Below are 15,178 nucleotides of genomic sequence, written 5' to 3' on the forward strand. Positions count from 1 at the left end.
CTGTTGAAACCCTCTGTCTAATTCCCAGATAAGTACCGTGATCCAACCTCTGCAGCAGCTGCTGAAAGCTTCTTGCTAAACACTGAGTAAGCTCTGGTCCAGAGCTCCCAGACTTCCCAAAGCTCCTAATTCCCAGGTGTCTTCCACCTGGCAATTAGTGAGTGCTCAGTGTTTTACTGGACTGTTAAGAAATATATATGTAAATTTGTACTTGTTCATGTGGTTTCCAATAATCAAACTGTTTCTTAATAGCCGTGCAGTAGCAGATCATTTTATATATTTAGGATGAGTCATCTGCCACTATTTTTTGCATTTCTTGATGAACTTCTTCTGTTGCAGGCAGAAATCTGAAAATACTCATGCTTTTAATCCGCTCCTGTATTTCTATATAGCAGACCAGAAGGCTCTATCCCTTATGATACCTGGCAGCTTTCCAGCAACAGTCAATTCATATATGAAGGTTTTAACTAAATTATTGTTCTAGTATACGCCCTGAGGTTGGAGGAGAAAGAACATCCAGGACTAACAAACCTGATTGTTCTGGCAACACCACTTCAGTCTGAGCTGGCATTTCTGACTTCTTTCCTTTTCAAGACAGTGCTGTGTGAGCACTTTGTACAACAATCTACATTTTCCTACATTTTGCTGCCTCTGCATCAACTTTATGGCATATCAGAACTTCTGGTTATTAACCCTGCTCTCAAATCCCATCACCTTGTGTAGATAAAGCCAATAGCGTTCCTGACAATCCGTGTTCATTAGTCTGTGTGTTACTCCTCCAGTTTATTACCTTCTGGGGAAGGGTGTGACACAGCTCTTGGAATGAAAGCACTTTCCAACTTGGCATTCTTAAGTTCAGAAATAGACCTCTTCACTGCAGTCTGAAATTTCAACTGTACTGCTTACACCACAGTGATTTTAAATTATAATCACTCATATAGTGTTGAACTAAGTGATTACTGTTCTTATACCACCATGCTAGCTAAAATTCCCATAAATTATTATGTGTGTTTTCCTTAGGCAAGTACTGGAAGTCAGTGGAGCCATACTCTGTGCCAGTGGATTGTGCGCTGGCTGAGTCTCAGAAGCAAGAGAGGGAGGAAACAGAAACAGTATCTGCTATGGCCTCTCTTTCAGTGGATGTTGAGCAGTGTATTCCTCAGGAAGGCAGCAGGTAAGTGCATGAAATTATTACAGAGACCAAGGCTTTCACTCCAGCCAAGTGAAACAAAGAAGAAAGGAAGACTAAGTGTTGTTTCAAAATTATCTGCTAATTGAGATACATGGAATTTTTCATCCCTGGATTTCAGTTCTCTCACTTAGCCACTGGAAGAGAGATATTCTATACTAGCAGTTTTTGGGGTTTGGTATCTCTATTTTTATAATAAAGTTTATGATTAGTACAAGAAGCTTGTTTTTTTCCCATGTCTAATTCTTTCTACTTCATAAAAAGTGCAATATCCATAAGAGGTAAATAGACATGGTCAAGTGTAATGAACCATATTCTTCTCAGTAGAAGTTTTTCAAATCTCTTTTAGTTTTAATTTTCTAGGAAAGCGTTCAACAAACAGTCAGATAAATTTAATAATGATGCACTTAAATCGTTATTAAGTGATATTAGTCAGCCATTAAAAGTGGCTTCCCTGGAAGTTATGTGAACAGTCCCAGTATAAAACTTAAAGCAATCCTGACCAGGATTAGGGCCAGCTTTTTCTATGTACTAAGATGAAAGTACACCAGCAAAGAGTGAGAATGCTGTTTTCTCCAGCTTGTCATCTGCTTTTTACATTAATGGAGATTGCTTTCAACTTCCAAATTAAGATGATGCAGTAAATGCTATTGTGTGTTTTGCCAATTACATGTGAAAAAAACTCAGTAGCCACTGAATATTCTGTCATCTATAATCAGAAAAGCCACTGCAGAAGTTTTTGGAGTTTCCTTTTTTTTTGTTTTAAGGACAAACTTTCCTGGTCTTCGCCAGTAGAGAAAGATACAAAATATAGTGGAACCACTTGGGTCCCATCATACACAGAAAACAGAGGAGGGAGGACCAAAGATGAAAAAAGCCTTATAAGGAGACTCATCAGCTCATCAGGCTGTGGAACAACAGTAGAGAAAGGAGGGAGCTGTGGGTAGGGACAGCAGTGGTGGGAGTGGAGCCAGAAAGATCCATGGCTCCTACATTGTGACTGCTTCTTAGTTGCTTCATTTCTTTCATCCTGTGTTGTGTCTTTTAATCAGAACTGAACTGATAGGCACCCAGGGGACTAGTGCAATTCTCAAAGCTATGGATATGTTTGGGAATGAAGATCCCTCACAACAGTGGCAACAGTCATCTGTCAGAATTGAGGCATGTCTCAAAGGGACACACAGGGGATAGAGCTAGCTAGTAAAGTTCACAGTATTTTCATAATTACCTTTCCAATTGTAATTATATTTTATTATGCCATGGCTATTCTTGTGCTAGGATTATTGCAGACAACTTCATAAAAGCTTAGAGAAGAATCCATGATGAACACAAGATGTATTTTAGATTTATGACTGTGCTAATCAGTGCTCAGCTGAGGAATAATGTAGATGAAAAAAACCATCAAGTTTCTGATGGTTACAAGACACTTCTGCTAGCTAGGGACAGAAAAAATCCCACTTGTGTATGCATAGCTCTGAAATACATAAATAATTTTAGTTAAAGTATTGGAAATAATGCAGTCAAGCAAATTAAAGCTATAAATTGTCTGGAAAAGGGCATGGCTAATTTTGTGTATTTTTACATTGCTGAGAATAACCAAAAATTTTATTTGTTATGTGATTCCACTCAAAACTCCAACTACCAAGAGCAACTGCTGCTCCTACATGATTTGAACAAAATAACTCTTTGACTAACACTGCACTTAATTACTGTAGTTATTAGCTACCAACTGATAACCTGTGACAGTTTCCACCCGTTCTGAAAACAGAATTTCAGGCCAGTGCTGAGAAACATGGAAAAAAAAGGATGTACTGAAATGAACACAAGTGGAATTCATGTGGCTGCCAGATTCATTGCACTTCATCAGTTCTGGACTCTTGTAGGGATGAATCCATTGTGATGAATTATTTTGTGGAAAAATGACTTCGTTTGGAATATCTTCTGTGGTGCTGCAGACATTTGTCAAGAGCACAAAAGAAAAAAAACAAAGCCTATGCACGCATGCGTCCTGAAATCTCTTTCTACATTTGTAAACCTCAAAGAAGTCACATGAAGCCAAGTTGCCATCAGAGAGTGACAGGGCAAAAAAAATGCTATCCCACTGGACCAAAATTGAGAGTTAGGATTTCTGAGGCTTCTGAGCACCATTTTCTTTGTTTTCTTCCTGATCAATGTAAGGATCAATATGGAATTGCATGCTTTGGGTTCTATGTAATTTACTTCATTTCACATAAGCACACCATCTGTTTCATAGGTACATACCAACACAAACAGCAGTAATGTAGAGATGAGTTCAGCTTTGCCTTTTCACATTTTTTAATGTTTGTTGTAATAAAGGACTGTGTATGCAATGGCCCTTCTCCAGCCACTTCCTATGGCAAACGGAGGGCAGCAGGGATGTGAGGAGTCATGTCGGGTCTCAGGCTCTGAGAGAAGGTGTGCCCTTCCTCCTGCTGGTATAGATGGGGTCACCTTCTGAGGACCTGTTGCAAGCTTTTGCATTGAGTGTTCGTTTGGGAAAGTTGTTTGTGACAGGTAGGGTGGGAGCAGAACAGGAAGCACCGTGGCTGATGGGGCAGCCTGAAGGATTCCTCCATTACTCCTCCAGGAGTCAATTTGCTTCCTCTTAATTCCCACCACGCCCAGCCAGGCTGACAGCTCTGGCCTGCAGCTCTGAGACTGTTTCACTGATTCGATGGCAGAGATCCTGTCAACTTCAGCTCTGGATGGTCAGGCCTCCAGATGAAGAGCAGCAGCAAGCGTCTCTTTGCGGGAAACTCTGGCCAGTTATGTTGGAGGATATATTGGTGTTGGAGTGAGATGACTCACTTGAAACTCAGATTTTGGGTAAAGCAGCTCTTTTCCTGGCCAACTCATATCTGACTCATTTACCACTGATGGATAAAATGCTCCTGGCTAAGGCCCATATTAAGTATTTTTATTTCTTTCTTCTCTCTTTCTTTCTTTTCTTCAAGTGACAGTGCCGATTATTTTTTTACTTGATTTTCTCTGGCAGGGTAAATGAAGAAAAACGTGAAAAGCTGCTACACTTTTGGTGTTTTATTTTACCAAAGCATAACTCTGCATTTTGAGGTCCAACTGAATCTTGATTATAGACTTTGGAAGAGTGCAGATATAGAAAAAAGAGTTTGTGGATAGGAAAGGAAACATGTATGGTGCTAACAGAGATTTAAATAGAGATGCAATTAAAGAAATAAGCATGCCCTATGAAACATTTCTAACTACTAGAAATTTTGTTGATAACTGTTGATAACTGTTTATTCCCTATGTGAGGTACAAATTCAGCTGATTAGAATTTTGCTTTGGCCAGACAGCTGTTTCAGAAATTGTGCTGTGAAAACATTCAATATGCTGCTGTCCTTGATACCTTGGAGCTTCTGTATGTTTCTTCTTAAAATGGAAAAAGAAAAGGGTGTGGAGGGAGATCTCTTGCACTTACTATTTTTACAGGAAGCAGTAAATCTTGAGAATGACATTTATCAGAATTTGACTTTATGGCTCTGGTTCAGCTGAGCATAGATTTTACTCAAATGGAAATAAAAAGAGAGTATAATTTTTGCTCTTAATGTTACAGAGCTACCAGTTGCAGTTTCAGTCAAATTGCATTATAATATATAATAGAGCAAATGGTCGAATTATGGAGTACAGCCAGCTACCATTTAGGGTCACTTGCCATATTTGTCTATCAACACATGAAGCTTCACTTGGCATTTCACTATTTGGATTTCTACCTCAGATGTGCTGAGTACACAGGACACGCCTGGCCATACTCCACTGGGCTTACAGTCCCCTCCAGGGTGAGTAGCTGCTGAACAGATTTCCCAGGTCAGCCTGCACCCTTATCTTGCCCACCTTCTCATCCTTGGTGATCGGTACATAAGGAAGAGAACTAGGAGGAGAGGAGGTTGAGGGCCAGCCCTGCCCTGGTGAGTTGATATATCTCAACTCCTGTATCTAACCCATCCAGTGTAAAAGCCTTGAGGATACATACACAGGCATAAACTTTTCAAAACCTTTTTGAATCTGCCTCTGGCACTTGGGTAGTGAATCCCACAGCCTCATCAAGCCTTGCACTGCTTTTACTTATTAGCAAATAAAATCACTGGGAAACCCCTAGGCCTTGTATTGTGAGAAAGAAAACCACCTCTTTTCTTACTCATAATCTTTTACTCATATGTGGTTTTAAAGTCTTGAGCTTCTCAAGACTTTGTATTCCTGCTGGTATGAAAATAATTTCTTACCTTTGATGATTTTTGCTCCTCTCTGTGCTTTTTATAGTTTCGTTAAGGTGGAGTAAAAGCTGCATGCAGGACTCCAGGTGTTGGGCACACTATGAATTTAGACAGTAGCTAACACTGGGGATCTTTTGTTTCTATGAGTTTCTGCTCCTCTACCATTAACTCCAAACACTGAGTCGTAGCCATCACTGTTAGAACAGTTAAAGCTGTCCTTCCTTGTGTGTTGTGTTTGTGTTTTTTGCTTTCTTCTCTATACAGAAATGCTGTTGTGAGCCTTACAGCTGAGTAGTATTGGCAATTTGGCATCATCAGCAAACATTATCACCTAAATCTACTTGTAGTCTGCCTAGTCTTTTTGGGATGCTCTGGAGAATTCATCCATGGTGAAATTTCACCAAAATTATTATAAGGTTCTTGCTTTTGATGAATTGTTAATCTGTGAAAGGACCTTCTCCCAAAAACCTAGGTTCTTCTAAGCACTTGGGTAAAATTGTTGGAAGACCTTCTTTGAAGAGGGCAGTCACTTGATCCCTTTTCCCTAATTTTATTTCAGAAACTTCTAGTAAATTTGAAAGGATTGCTATCTTTTTAAGTGTTAAGACCTAACTCTTGCCCAAATGACTGTTACCTAAATGCTTACTAATTCCGTCACTGATTGTATCTGCTTTCAATTGTGCCATACAGACTTACTGTACCTCCTGTGGTTTCCAAAAGAGGAACTGCTTTTCTTGCCTCTCTACCTCTTGCTGAGTTAAGCTGGAGAATATGCTCAATAACTATTTCTTTAACAACATCCTAATCGTATTTCCCTGGAACTTAGCAGATAAATATCATCTGCTCTTAGAAATTTGGCAATGTTTGGTGTATCAGTTTGTTTTAGCTCTGATTCAGTTTAGGATAGTTCATCTGCAAGTAATAAAATTGCACTGACACTTCTCTAGTGAACCCAGATATAAATAGTTCATTTTGCTTTTGCGGTCTACCTTCCTTGATGCTCCTTTTATGCTTTGATCATTTCCTCTGATGTATTTTGAAAGATCTTTTTATTATTAGCTTTTATGCCTTTAATATGTTGCTCCTCAGACTTTCCATTAGTTTGCTTCATTGAAGGTTTGCATTTAACTTGCCAGAGTTTATATTTTATTTAATTTGCCTTGTTTGGACATTTCTTCCTCTTTTGAGAGTATATATGGAGTTATCTTGTTTTGCTCTTAAGCTAGGATGGTTTTTACTTCTAGTTCCTTTCTCTTTGATCCATACTAAGTCCATTTTTACTAGGATATACACTTACTCAGGATGTCTTATATAATGTCTTGAGACACTCCCCGAATCACCTTCATGATATAGAAATGTACCTCTTTTTCCTCAGCTCTTTGCTACCAGAGGATCACTTTTCAATTACAACGATTTTCTCTGAGATAGCTGAGCTAAATTAGGAACAGATTATGGCATAAAACAGTCATACCATGCCAGAAAAATTTATCTTTATTGAGCAGTTTCTACCTTGGAAACATACCTTGAATTTTTATTTTTGTGTGTGTGATAATGTAGCTAAGAGGAATCTCTGTAATTTTCATTTAAAAATAAGGTAAGAGAAACAGTTTCTTTTTTTGGGTAATGTATTGAGTTTATCTACATTCTTAAATACTACCTTTTTAAAAATTGTAGATATGAATTACTTTTAATAATTTTCTCATAAATAACATTTATTCTCAATTTCCACAGAACAGTATTTAAAATGTCACATTTTGCCAGATTTTATCCATCTGATAGGATTTTTTCTTCATCTATTTATTTTGTTTGAAGGTGTAAACTTTGTTTTGTATTAACTGCAAAGAGATTATTTCATTCAGCCATAGTCAGAATTCTACATATAAAGAGCTAAAGATGAGCACTCTTCACAGCACACCAAAGTAAAGTGAATGCAGGAGGGCTCAGCTCCTAGGAACTTGGGATTGAGTGAAGCCTTAGAGAAAAAATCTATAATCATTACAATCTCAATTGATGTCTTTCTGAATTTGCTGACTGCATGGAATTGGTTTAGATCAGACCTGAGCTCACAGCTGCATCTCGAGGAACTGCTCAGAGCATACAATGTGGGGTGGGGGGTTCTGCCTGTTTTATGTTTTTATGCCAACTTCCTGTCAGCTACAGGAGGACTGACTGAACTGGCCTAACTCACAGTGACAAAACTGAAGTAACACAAATTTGGCCTGTCAGACTCTGCCCTCTCAATTTTTCTTTTGACAACTTTTGATTTTGTCAGAATGGGCATATATTGATTCTCTGCTCAGTGCTATGGGATTTACAGTGTTTTTCTCTCTGTCCTTTGGCCCCAAAACAGTACTAGCTCTCACACAAAGCTCTAGCCTGAGCCATTATCTCATAAAAATAAAGGTTTTTAATGATGAACTGTTGGATAAATCCAGTGACTCCTCTGACACTAATAAAATGACGTTAAAGCATACACATAAGTCTTCAAAAGGAGATTGAAGAAGACTATGAGAGTGCCCACACTGCAAGACAACAGCTGGATTGCCACGGCGCTCTAACCTTACCTCTCTTTCCTAAAAAGGACCTTGCATCTGGCACTTACATATAAAAAATATTATTGGTGCTTATGCTCTGGCTGGTGAATGTTGGCCTGTTGTTGGAATATATTGGAATATAGCACTCAAGATCAGTGAGGGCCACTCCTGGCCCTCAGAAGCACCTTTGTCAGTGAAAAATTTTCCAGTGAAAGAAGTCCTAAATAAGATCCTCAATAGTACTATGTTCATGAGAATGCCTGTCCCAGAAGTCAAACATCTGGGAACAGACTGTTGCAAGTACTGCTTCCCTAGGTTCTTATGAATAGTCCAAAGCCCTACTTTCACTTCCAGAGGTTTTCCAGAGCTTCATTCCTTCCTGATCCTACCTGAAATCTATTGACACATATTGTTTCTCATTTGCAGAACCTGAAAACTGAGTTGTCATGCGCTTCCAAATTATCGTCTTTCCAGACAGACCCATAAAGTTCTGGATGTTTAATAAGGGCTTACTGACCCTCTGTATTATGCCAGAGGATTTTCATGTCTCCCACAAGTGGCTGGAGAAAGTGGAAGTGTGTGGTTGGCATAACAGCAACATGCATCTTCAGTATGAATTCCTCACCCAGTGTGTGATCTTTTATCACACCTGAGGAAGGACCTCAGCAGCAGGCAAGGTTCCATCTCACCCTGGCTGCCACTGTGTGCTCTCTGCTGCAATCCAGAACAGAGCAAAAGGGGGAAAAGAGGGAGAGCAAGGGGCCTTCACCTCACTTCTCAGGAATGAGGGAGCCACAGTGGTTACTGTTCATAGGAAACATCCTCCACCATGTGGTGAGAGACGAAAGATTTGAGGTTTATAGATTGATCATCTTTTAGAGTCAATACCCTTCGGAAAGAGATTAGTCTGAAAAACCTCATGTTTTTCACATGTCATTCACCTGACATATTTTTCAACATGCTATCAATGATCATTCCAAATCATAAAGGAATGACCTGTATAAAACAATTTGAAGACATACTGCTCATTTTTTCATTGGGCAAGACTTTAATAAATTTCAGATTAATTTAAAATTCTCTGACTTCCTTGCTGAATGAACTATCAAAATCAAAGAAATCCCCCATTAATTAGATTTTTTTCCAGGGGATCTCATGAATTTATACTTTCTGAAGAATATTTTACTGAAGCCAGTTATTGTACTGGCTTACAGGAATTTACTGGTAAACATCTAATTTATTAATTTACATTTATTTTTCTCTCCTGATTTCAAAATTGCTTGACATTACTATTTTAAATTAGTTCTTTAAAATAAATAAGTTCTATTTTAAATTAGATGAAGACTGAGATGAAAAATGGTTTCTGTCCAAATTCTTTGCCCTTCAATAGTGAGGTTTCTACATGATCTCAGAAGCTTCCAATTTTATAATTGCCATCATATTCCTCAGGTGCAGTAGCTTGTCACATACAAGGAATTGCAAGACTTGATGTCAGCTCAGCGTATGTATCCTCATCATTTTCTTATTGGTTGTCTTAGAGCTCGTCTTGCCTAAGCTGATGATTTCCCAGAAGTTTTCTTATAAAAGATATAGATATAATCAGATTTGATATAATTAATAGATAGTTTTTCTTTGATAGCTGTCTGCTAATCAGATTCAGAATTTAGTTTCAAAAGTTGTAGGCAGGCAGGCAATGTGTTTATGAAAACACAAAATCAAAAACTAGGAGACTGGAGAAGAACCTCAGAGGGCACACTACTTGGGCACTAGTGAACTATTTTGCTTTAATGGTGTGGGCCCGCTTGAAAAAATAAATGCATGTATTTTTAGTTGCAAAAGCTTTTAAAATAAAAGTATCACAGCTATTTTTTTCATCAGATTATTTGATTCTGTTGACACAAAGCATGTACATTTCTGGACAAAATGTTATAAAATATTCTGACATATTTTAATATAAACAGGAACATTTTCGGTGATTGCTTGGATCTAAAATGTTTTTCCACTTGACATTTGTTTATACTTCCTAGGAAAGAAACTCTATTTATGGATAGCTGAATAACACAAATAAACATCTGAGGGAGCTGAAAAATCAGCTTTGATTATGCATGAAAATCTACAATGTCATTGTGTACTCTTGTGCCGTATTCTGATTGCCTGTTTATTTTTACAGAGCTGCTGGTGAGCCCATGGAAGAAGAGCCAGCCTTGTGAAGTGCCAAGTCCTCCCTGATATTTCCTGTGGGTGACATCATTGTGTATCCCCCAAAGCACCCTCAGACATGTCTTGTCTGCTTCTTGGGTGGCACAGATCAGAAGGAACATAAACACTGGGCACAGAACTCGGAATAGCAGCTTCACTTGTTCTTTGGATGGACTTGAAAGAGCCCGAAAGATTCCTTAAATGTAACCACCACAATTCTAGAGTTACAGTAAAACGGACTTGGGAGAAAGAGCCTAGAGCATGTATTTTAATGCTGTTTGACCCACTCACCAACACAAATTGTGAAATAGAGTATTGCAAAATTCTACATGATAGATTATAGATATGAGAATTGCAACAGCCAGCAACGTACTCCATGAACTCCATTAATCACTTTCTGACACTTTTTACTGGATAATTTTTTTCATACTGTGTTAAATTGTTAATAGAATTTGTTTTCTTTGCTCTGTGTAATGAAGAAACAAAACCTCCACCCTTATTTTACGTGCCATTTTTTAACCTCCTGTAATGAATTCTTAGCTGAATAAGTGAAAAGTGTTTAAATTATGATGAGGGATTTTAGCTAAAGGGAAAGCACTTCTTATTGTACTATGAATCCCCTGAAGTACTGTGCTTGGTGGTGCTTTATTTTCTCTTCCCTATTCCTGGCCATCCCTCCCCATTTCATGTAATCTTTTCTATCATAAAAACACATTCACGATTCTCTAAAATGATCTTTTGCCTTTAAGAAAACGTGCTGTACCCTCTGTAGTTGACAGTAGCGCTCACCGTGTGTGCAGCAGAGATCAAGTATGGATAGTTTTTCAAACGTGTTTTTGGTTTGTTCTGAAATGTTTCTGCGTTCTGACTCCAAAGCAGCGACCTTCAGTAACTTCAGTGCAGCTCATTTGAAGCTCAGGTGTTTCTCTGGAGGTTGTGTAGGAGTGTTTTTTACAGGTCGTGATGTGAATACGAACTGATTCTTTTATGTAGTCCTGCACCAAGAGAACTGATGTTGCTTAAGAAGCTTCAAAGGGTTTAGGCTTTATTTTAGATCCCCGAAGTGCAGCAAGATCTCCCTGCAATGTGACTTTAGCTGTTTAATTCCATGTTTGAGAACGTAACATAGAGTTGTGCCTTTAGCTGAAAATGAACGCTTAAACTGTTACACGTGTTGCCTTACTGTCAGAGAGAGAGAGAGAGATGGGCATGTATGTAAGAGTACTTCAAATGAACAAAACTCTGCTACAGTAACTTTTATTTTGTTTACAACTTTCTCACCTAATGAACCCCAGGAGATACCTTGAAGTATTCAGCTTGCAGTATTTGATAGCTTGCTCAGCTTTTAAAAGCAAGTGATGTTCATTTTTTATATATTTTCCAAATCCAAAAAAAAAAAAAAAAAAAAAAAAGAAAAAAAAAGAAAGAAAAAAAAGAAAAAAAAAAAAGAATCTATATTAAAGCCATAAGTGAAGACTGTCATGCTTTTTATTCTAAAAATCTGAAAGGAACCTTAATTAAAACAAGATTTTGGGGAAGGCAATGATATGAAAGATATGGAACAATATGGTTTCAGTTATAGGCAGACTCAAACCTGTAAATCAAAGATGAAAGATTTCACTCAAATAGAATTATATAATTCTCTTTTGTTATGCAGTCAGACTATATCTTTCATGCATTTGGGTTTGTTTACGATTAGCATTTTAATTTTAAAGACTTTTATTACTTATACCAAAGCTCTCCTCTACAAGTCAGAAATCTGAGGCATGCTTTGAAAAGGGAAATCTAAAAAAAGGGATGTCATTTCCTATAATGTGAAGTAAACTTTTATTCTAAAGGGTTTACTCTGAAATGAATGTATGCCCCTTAGAAAGGAAAATAAAATTCTGACCCTCAGAAAGTGAAATAAAATTCTACCCCCCATTTACAAGCCAAAACCATGCTCGTTTTAGCAGCGCAGAGTCCCAGCAGGCTAAATTAACTCCTGGTGTAAGCCACCTTGCCTGACTCTGGGCTGTTCTGAAGGGGTTGTTCACATGACTAAAGCAATCAGGAGTGTCTCCTGCATTTTCAGCAGACTCCTGATGGCAATCTTATTTGCCATTTACTGTGATTTTTTTATGGTCATCAAAGAAATTTCCCTTCAAGGAAACCAAGGGCTATAGCTGATGAGTTGAGTAATTTGTCGAGCTTTTCACATTTTGAAATCATGGCTGCAAAATTTTAATTGACTGCATAGTAATATAATTTTAAAATTAACCCTAAAATCTGTTTGTGTCCTTAGCTTGCATGAACTTGTATATGAATTGCAACCTGAAATGTGAGTTACAAGCTTTTCCAATCAAAGTCTGTCTTCTGGGGTGCAAATCAGCTAAAGCTGTCTTTTTTAGCTGGAAACACTTTTAAAATGCCAGAGTAATTTGAATTAAACAACATTATAAACTCACACTTATACATTTGTACAGATGCAGTCCCAGGCAGATATCTAGACATGCCATTGGTTGAAGTTAGGATCGTTTGGATAAACAAGTGTGCTAATAAACTGCACACAGATTGCGTCCAGAACTCTTCTGATTGAAGTCAATAGCACAGTCCTCTTTGATTTCGATGGCAGATGGATCAGACCCTGCTTTTCTTTACCCCTTTAAGTCAAGAGCACCATTGCTTTTTGATTATGTCATTCCAAGGCATCTTACAGCCCTCTGGGAAATGGTTGAGTCTTATGGTGAATGTCAACACTTCCTTCAAAGCAGACCTGGGCTTTCTGAGAGGGCAGTTTCACTTGCTGCTGTTTTCTTCTCACAGTATTTTTTTATTACTGTCAATAGCTCCCCGTGGACCGGAGTTAAAATATCTTCCAGCAATTTTAGTCATAGTTCTAGGGAAATATTCACATAGACACTCTTAAAAATGCCCAGTTTTAACTGGATTCAACAACAGATTGCAAGAATTTCAGAAAGATGCATGAATTGTGTGTTTCAAATGTAAAAATTCAGATTTTTGGGGAGACATCAAAGTCTCATGTCTCCCACAGACCTTTCCCACTAGGCTAGAGAGATTGACACCTCTGAAAATTCAGTCCCAGATATTTCAAGTTGGCTGCCAAAATATCTATGTCTGAGCTTAGATTACATCTAGAACTGAGCTGAAATGCATAAACAAGATGGGATAAGGGTGATTTCTGTGTGACTCTGTGGGGAAGGTGAAGCTGAGGAGGCAGCAGAGAACACTTGGAGCCAGGGTGGCCCTCAGCCTGGTCCTGGTGGCACAAGGGCTGCAGGAAGGCAGAAGGACATCTCACTGCACCTCCTCCCCAGGCTGCCATTGCCAGCAGCAGCAGATTTTTACCTCGTGGGAGAATCCTGAAGTAATTTGTACTCTGCCTCTGTGCCAGTCATCAGCCACCAGAAAGAGAGATGCCTCAGCAGCAAGTCCCACTAACATGCTTGCTCCAGTTCATTTTCTTCTCTAGTGTTAGGAACTTAGTATTAAGCTCAGTAGATCTTTTCTGGTATTACTATGCTTTTCTTCTTCCTTTCTTGTATTCTTAGGTCCTTCATTTCATAATACTAAAAAGAGACGTGACTCAGAAGATCAAGAAAAGAATGGTTTTTATCCAGCTTGAGGCTCTTACCTGGGCTGCAGTAAGAACACTGATGAACAGCAAATCTCAGAACTGCTGAAACCTTCATGAGTGTCTTGAACTTCATTTTTAGACTCTGTGGAGCAATTCTGCCTATGCTCATTTGGTTTTAATATAATTTGCAGCTTGATTATATGATCTCTTTTCAGGCAACATTTCTAGCGGGTAATCAAAGTTCATGGGAATTTTGCCAGTGTAAAGATGACAGAAATATTAACTTTTTTTAATCATTTACTTTCCTAATTTTTCTTTCAGTATAAATGAAGCAACTAATTTCAAGCAAATACATCTGAGAAAAACAATATCATTAAGCTATCTTAGATAAACATCATAAAATAAGCAGAAAATTTTATGCAAATAAAAATGGCGCTGCCTCTACTTTGCAGAAAAAGTCAACAGCATGCTGCAGGCTGAATACAAGTGGCAAAATAAACCCCTCTCTAGAGTATGTGGTATTTTAGTTGGTGTCTTATCTAAGTGCAGCCTCTCTGAAAAGCTGAGAGTCATAACCAGAGATGAAATATTAGAAAGGTTTTGCTGCAGCCAACACCAGAGGTCCTGTAGAGAACAAGAATGTAGAGACTGACTAATTTTTGTAGACAGACAGCAGGACACTTTCGGGGCAATGTGTCTGGGACGAAGAATTAGAGGGAACTTTTCCAAAGGCACTGATGGCTGTAAAACAACTAACTCCTATTCTCTTACAGGGGCAAGGAGGTTCTCAGCAAGCATTTATTCTTTGGGAAATGCCTCCTCTGTCCCACCAGCATGGCCACACTCATGCAGATGTGAACCTGGCTATTTCCTCTTGTAAGCAGCAGCAGCAGCAGCAGCAGCAGTCATGTGTGCTGATGTGTGTACTGTGCATTTGCCCAAGAAGTTCTTAGCCCCCAGCAGACACTTCATAACATGACTGATAGGGGGAATTTTATTTTTTTTCAATAGTGGCCTTTCCAGAAGCATAGCAGTGCATGGTTGTTTTATTTTTAAAGGTCACAATAGAGCTTTGTGAACCGTGGTATTTTTTTTTTTTTTACAGACTCCATATGGAAGTAAAAGAGAATATGTACCTGGGGAGGGAGGATGTGGTGTGTGGAACCTGCCAGGAAAGGATCTCTCTTAAATCAAGTTTCTGCTACTTGCTTTTCATCCTGGTTTTTAAGGCTTTTAGGTTCTAAATTATCATTTAAGATCTTTGCTTTGTTTTTGTAATTGAATTCACCCTTGTAACACATAGAAAACCATCTGAAAAAAGTTTCTTTTCTGACAAGTTCCCCTGCCCTTGGTGTGGGAATGGGAATTGCTTATCTTTGTCACTTCTTGCAGCAATTAAATGTTTCATTTTTGTAACAGATCCAAACTG

At 38.4% G+C, this 15,178-nt stretch overlaps 1 protein-coding gene across 1 annotated transcript in view; it reads left to right on the forward strand.

Moving 5' to 3' along the window:
* Positions 1-11,623, forward strand: part of HDAC9 (histone deacetylase 9) — a 273,052-nt gene extending 261,429 nt beyond the window's left edge. Inside the window, exons 24-25 of the mRNA XM_066318441.1 lie at positions 1,021-1,174; positions 10,144-11,623. Coding sequence (XP_066174538.1) covers positions 1,021-1,174; positions 10,144-10,183 — 194 coding nt within the window. The 3' untranslated portion in view covers positions 10,184-11,623. The remainder of the gene's footprint in view (positions 1-1,020; positions 1,175-10,143) is intronic.
* Positions 11,624-15,178: the final 3,555 nt, after the last annotated feature.

This window comes from Sylvia atricapilla, chromosome 1, assembly GCF_009819655.1.
Source record: "Sylvia atricapilla isolate bSylAtr1 chromosome 1, bSylAtr1.pri, whole genome shotgun sequence".
NCBI classification, from domain to species: domain Eukaryota; kingdom Metazoa; phylum Chordata; class Aves; order Passeriformes; family Sylviidae; genus Sylvia; species Sylvia atricapilla.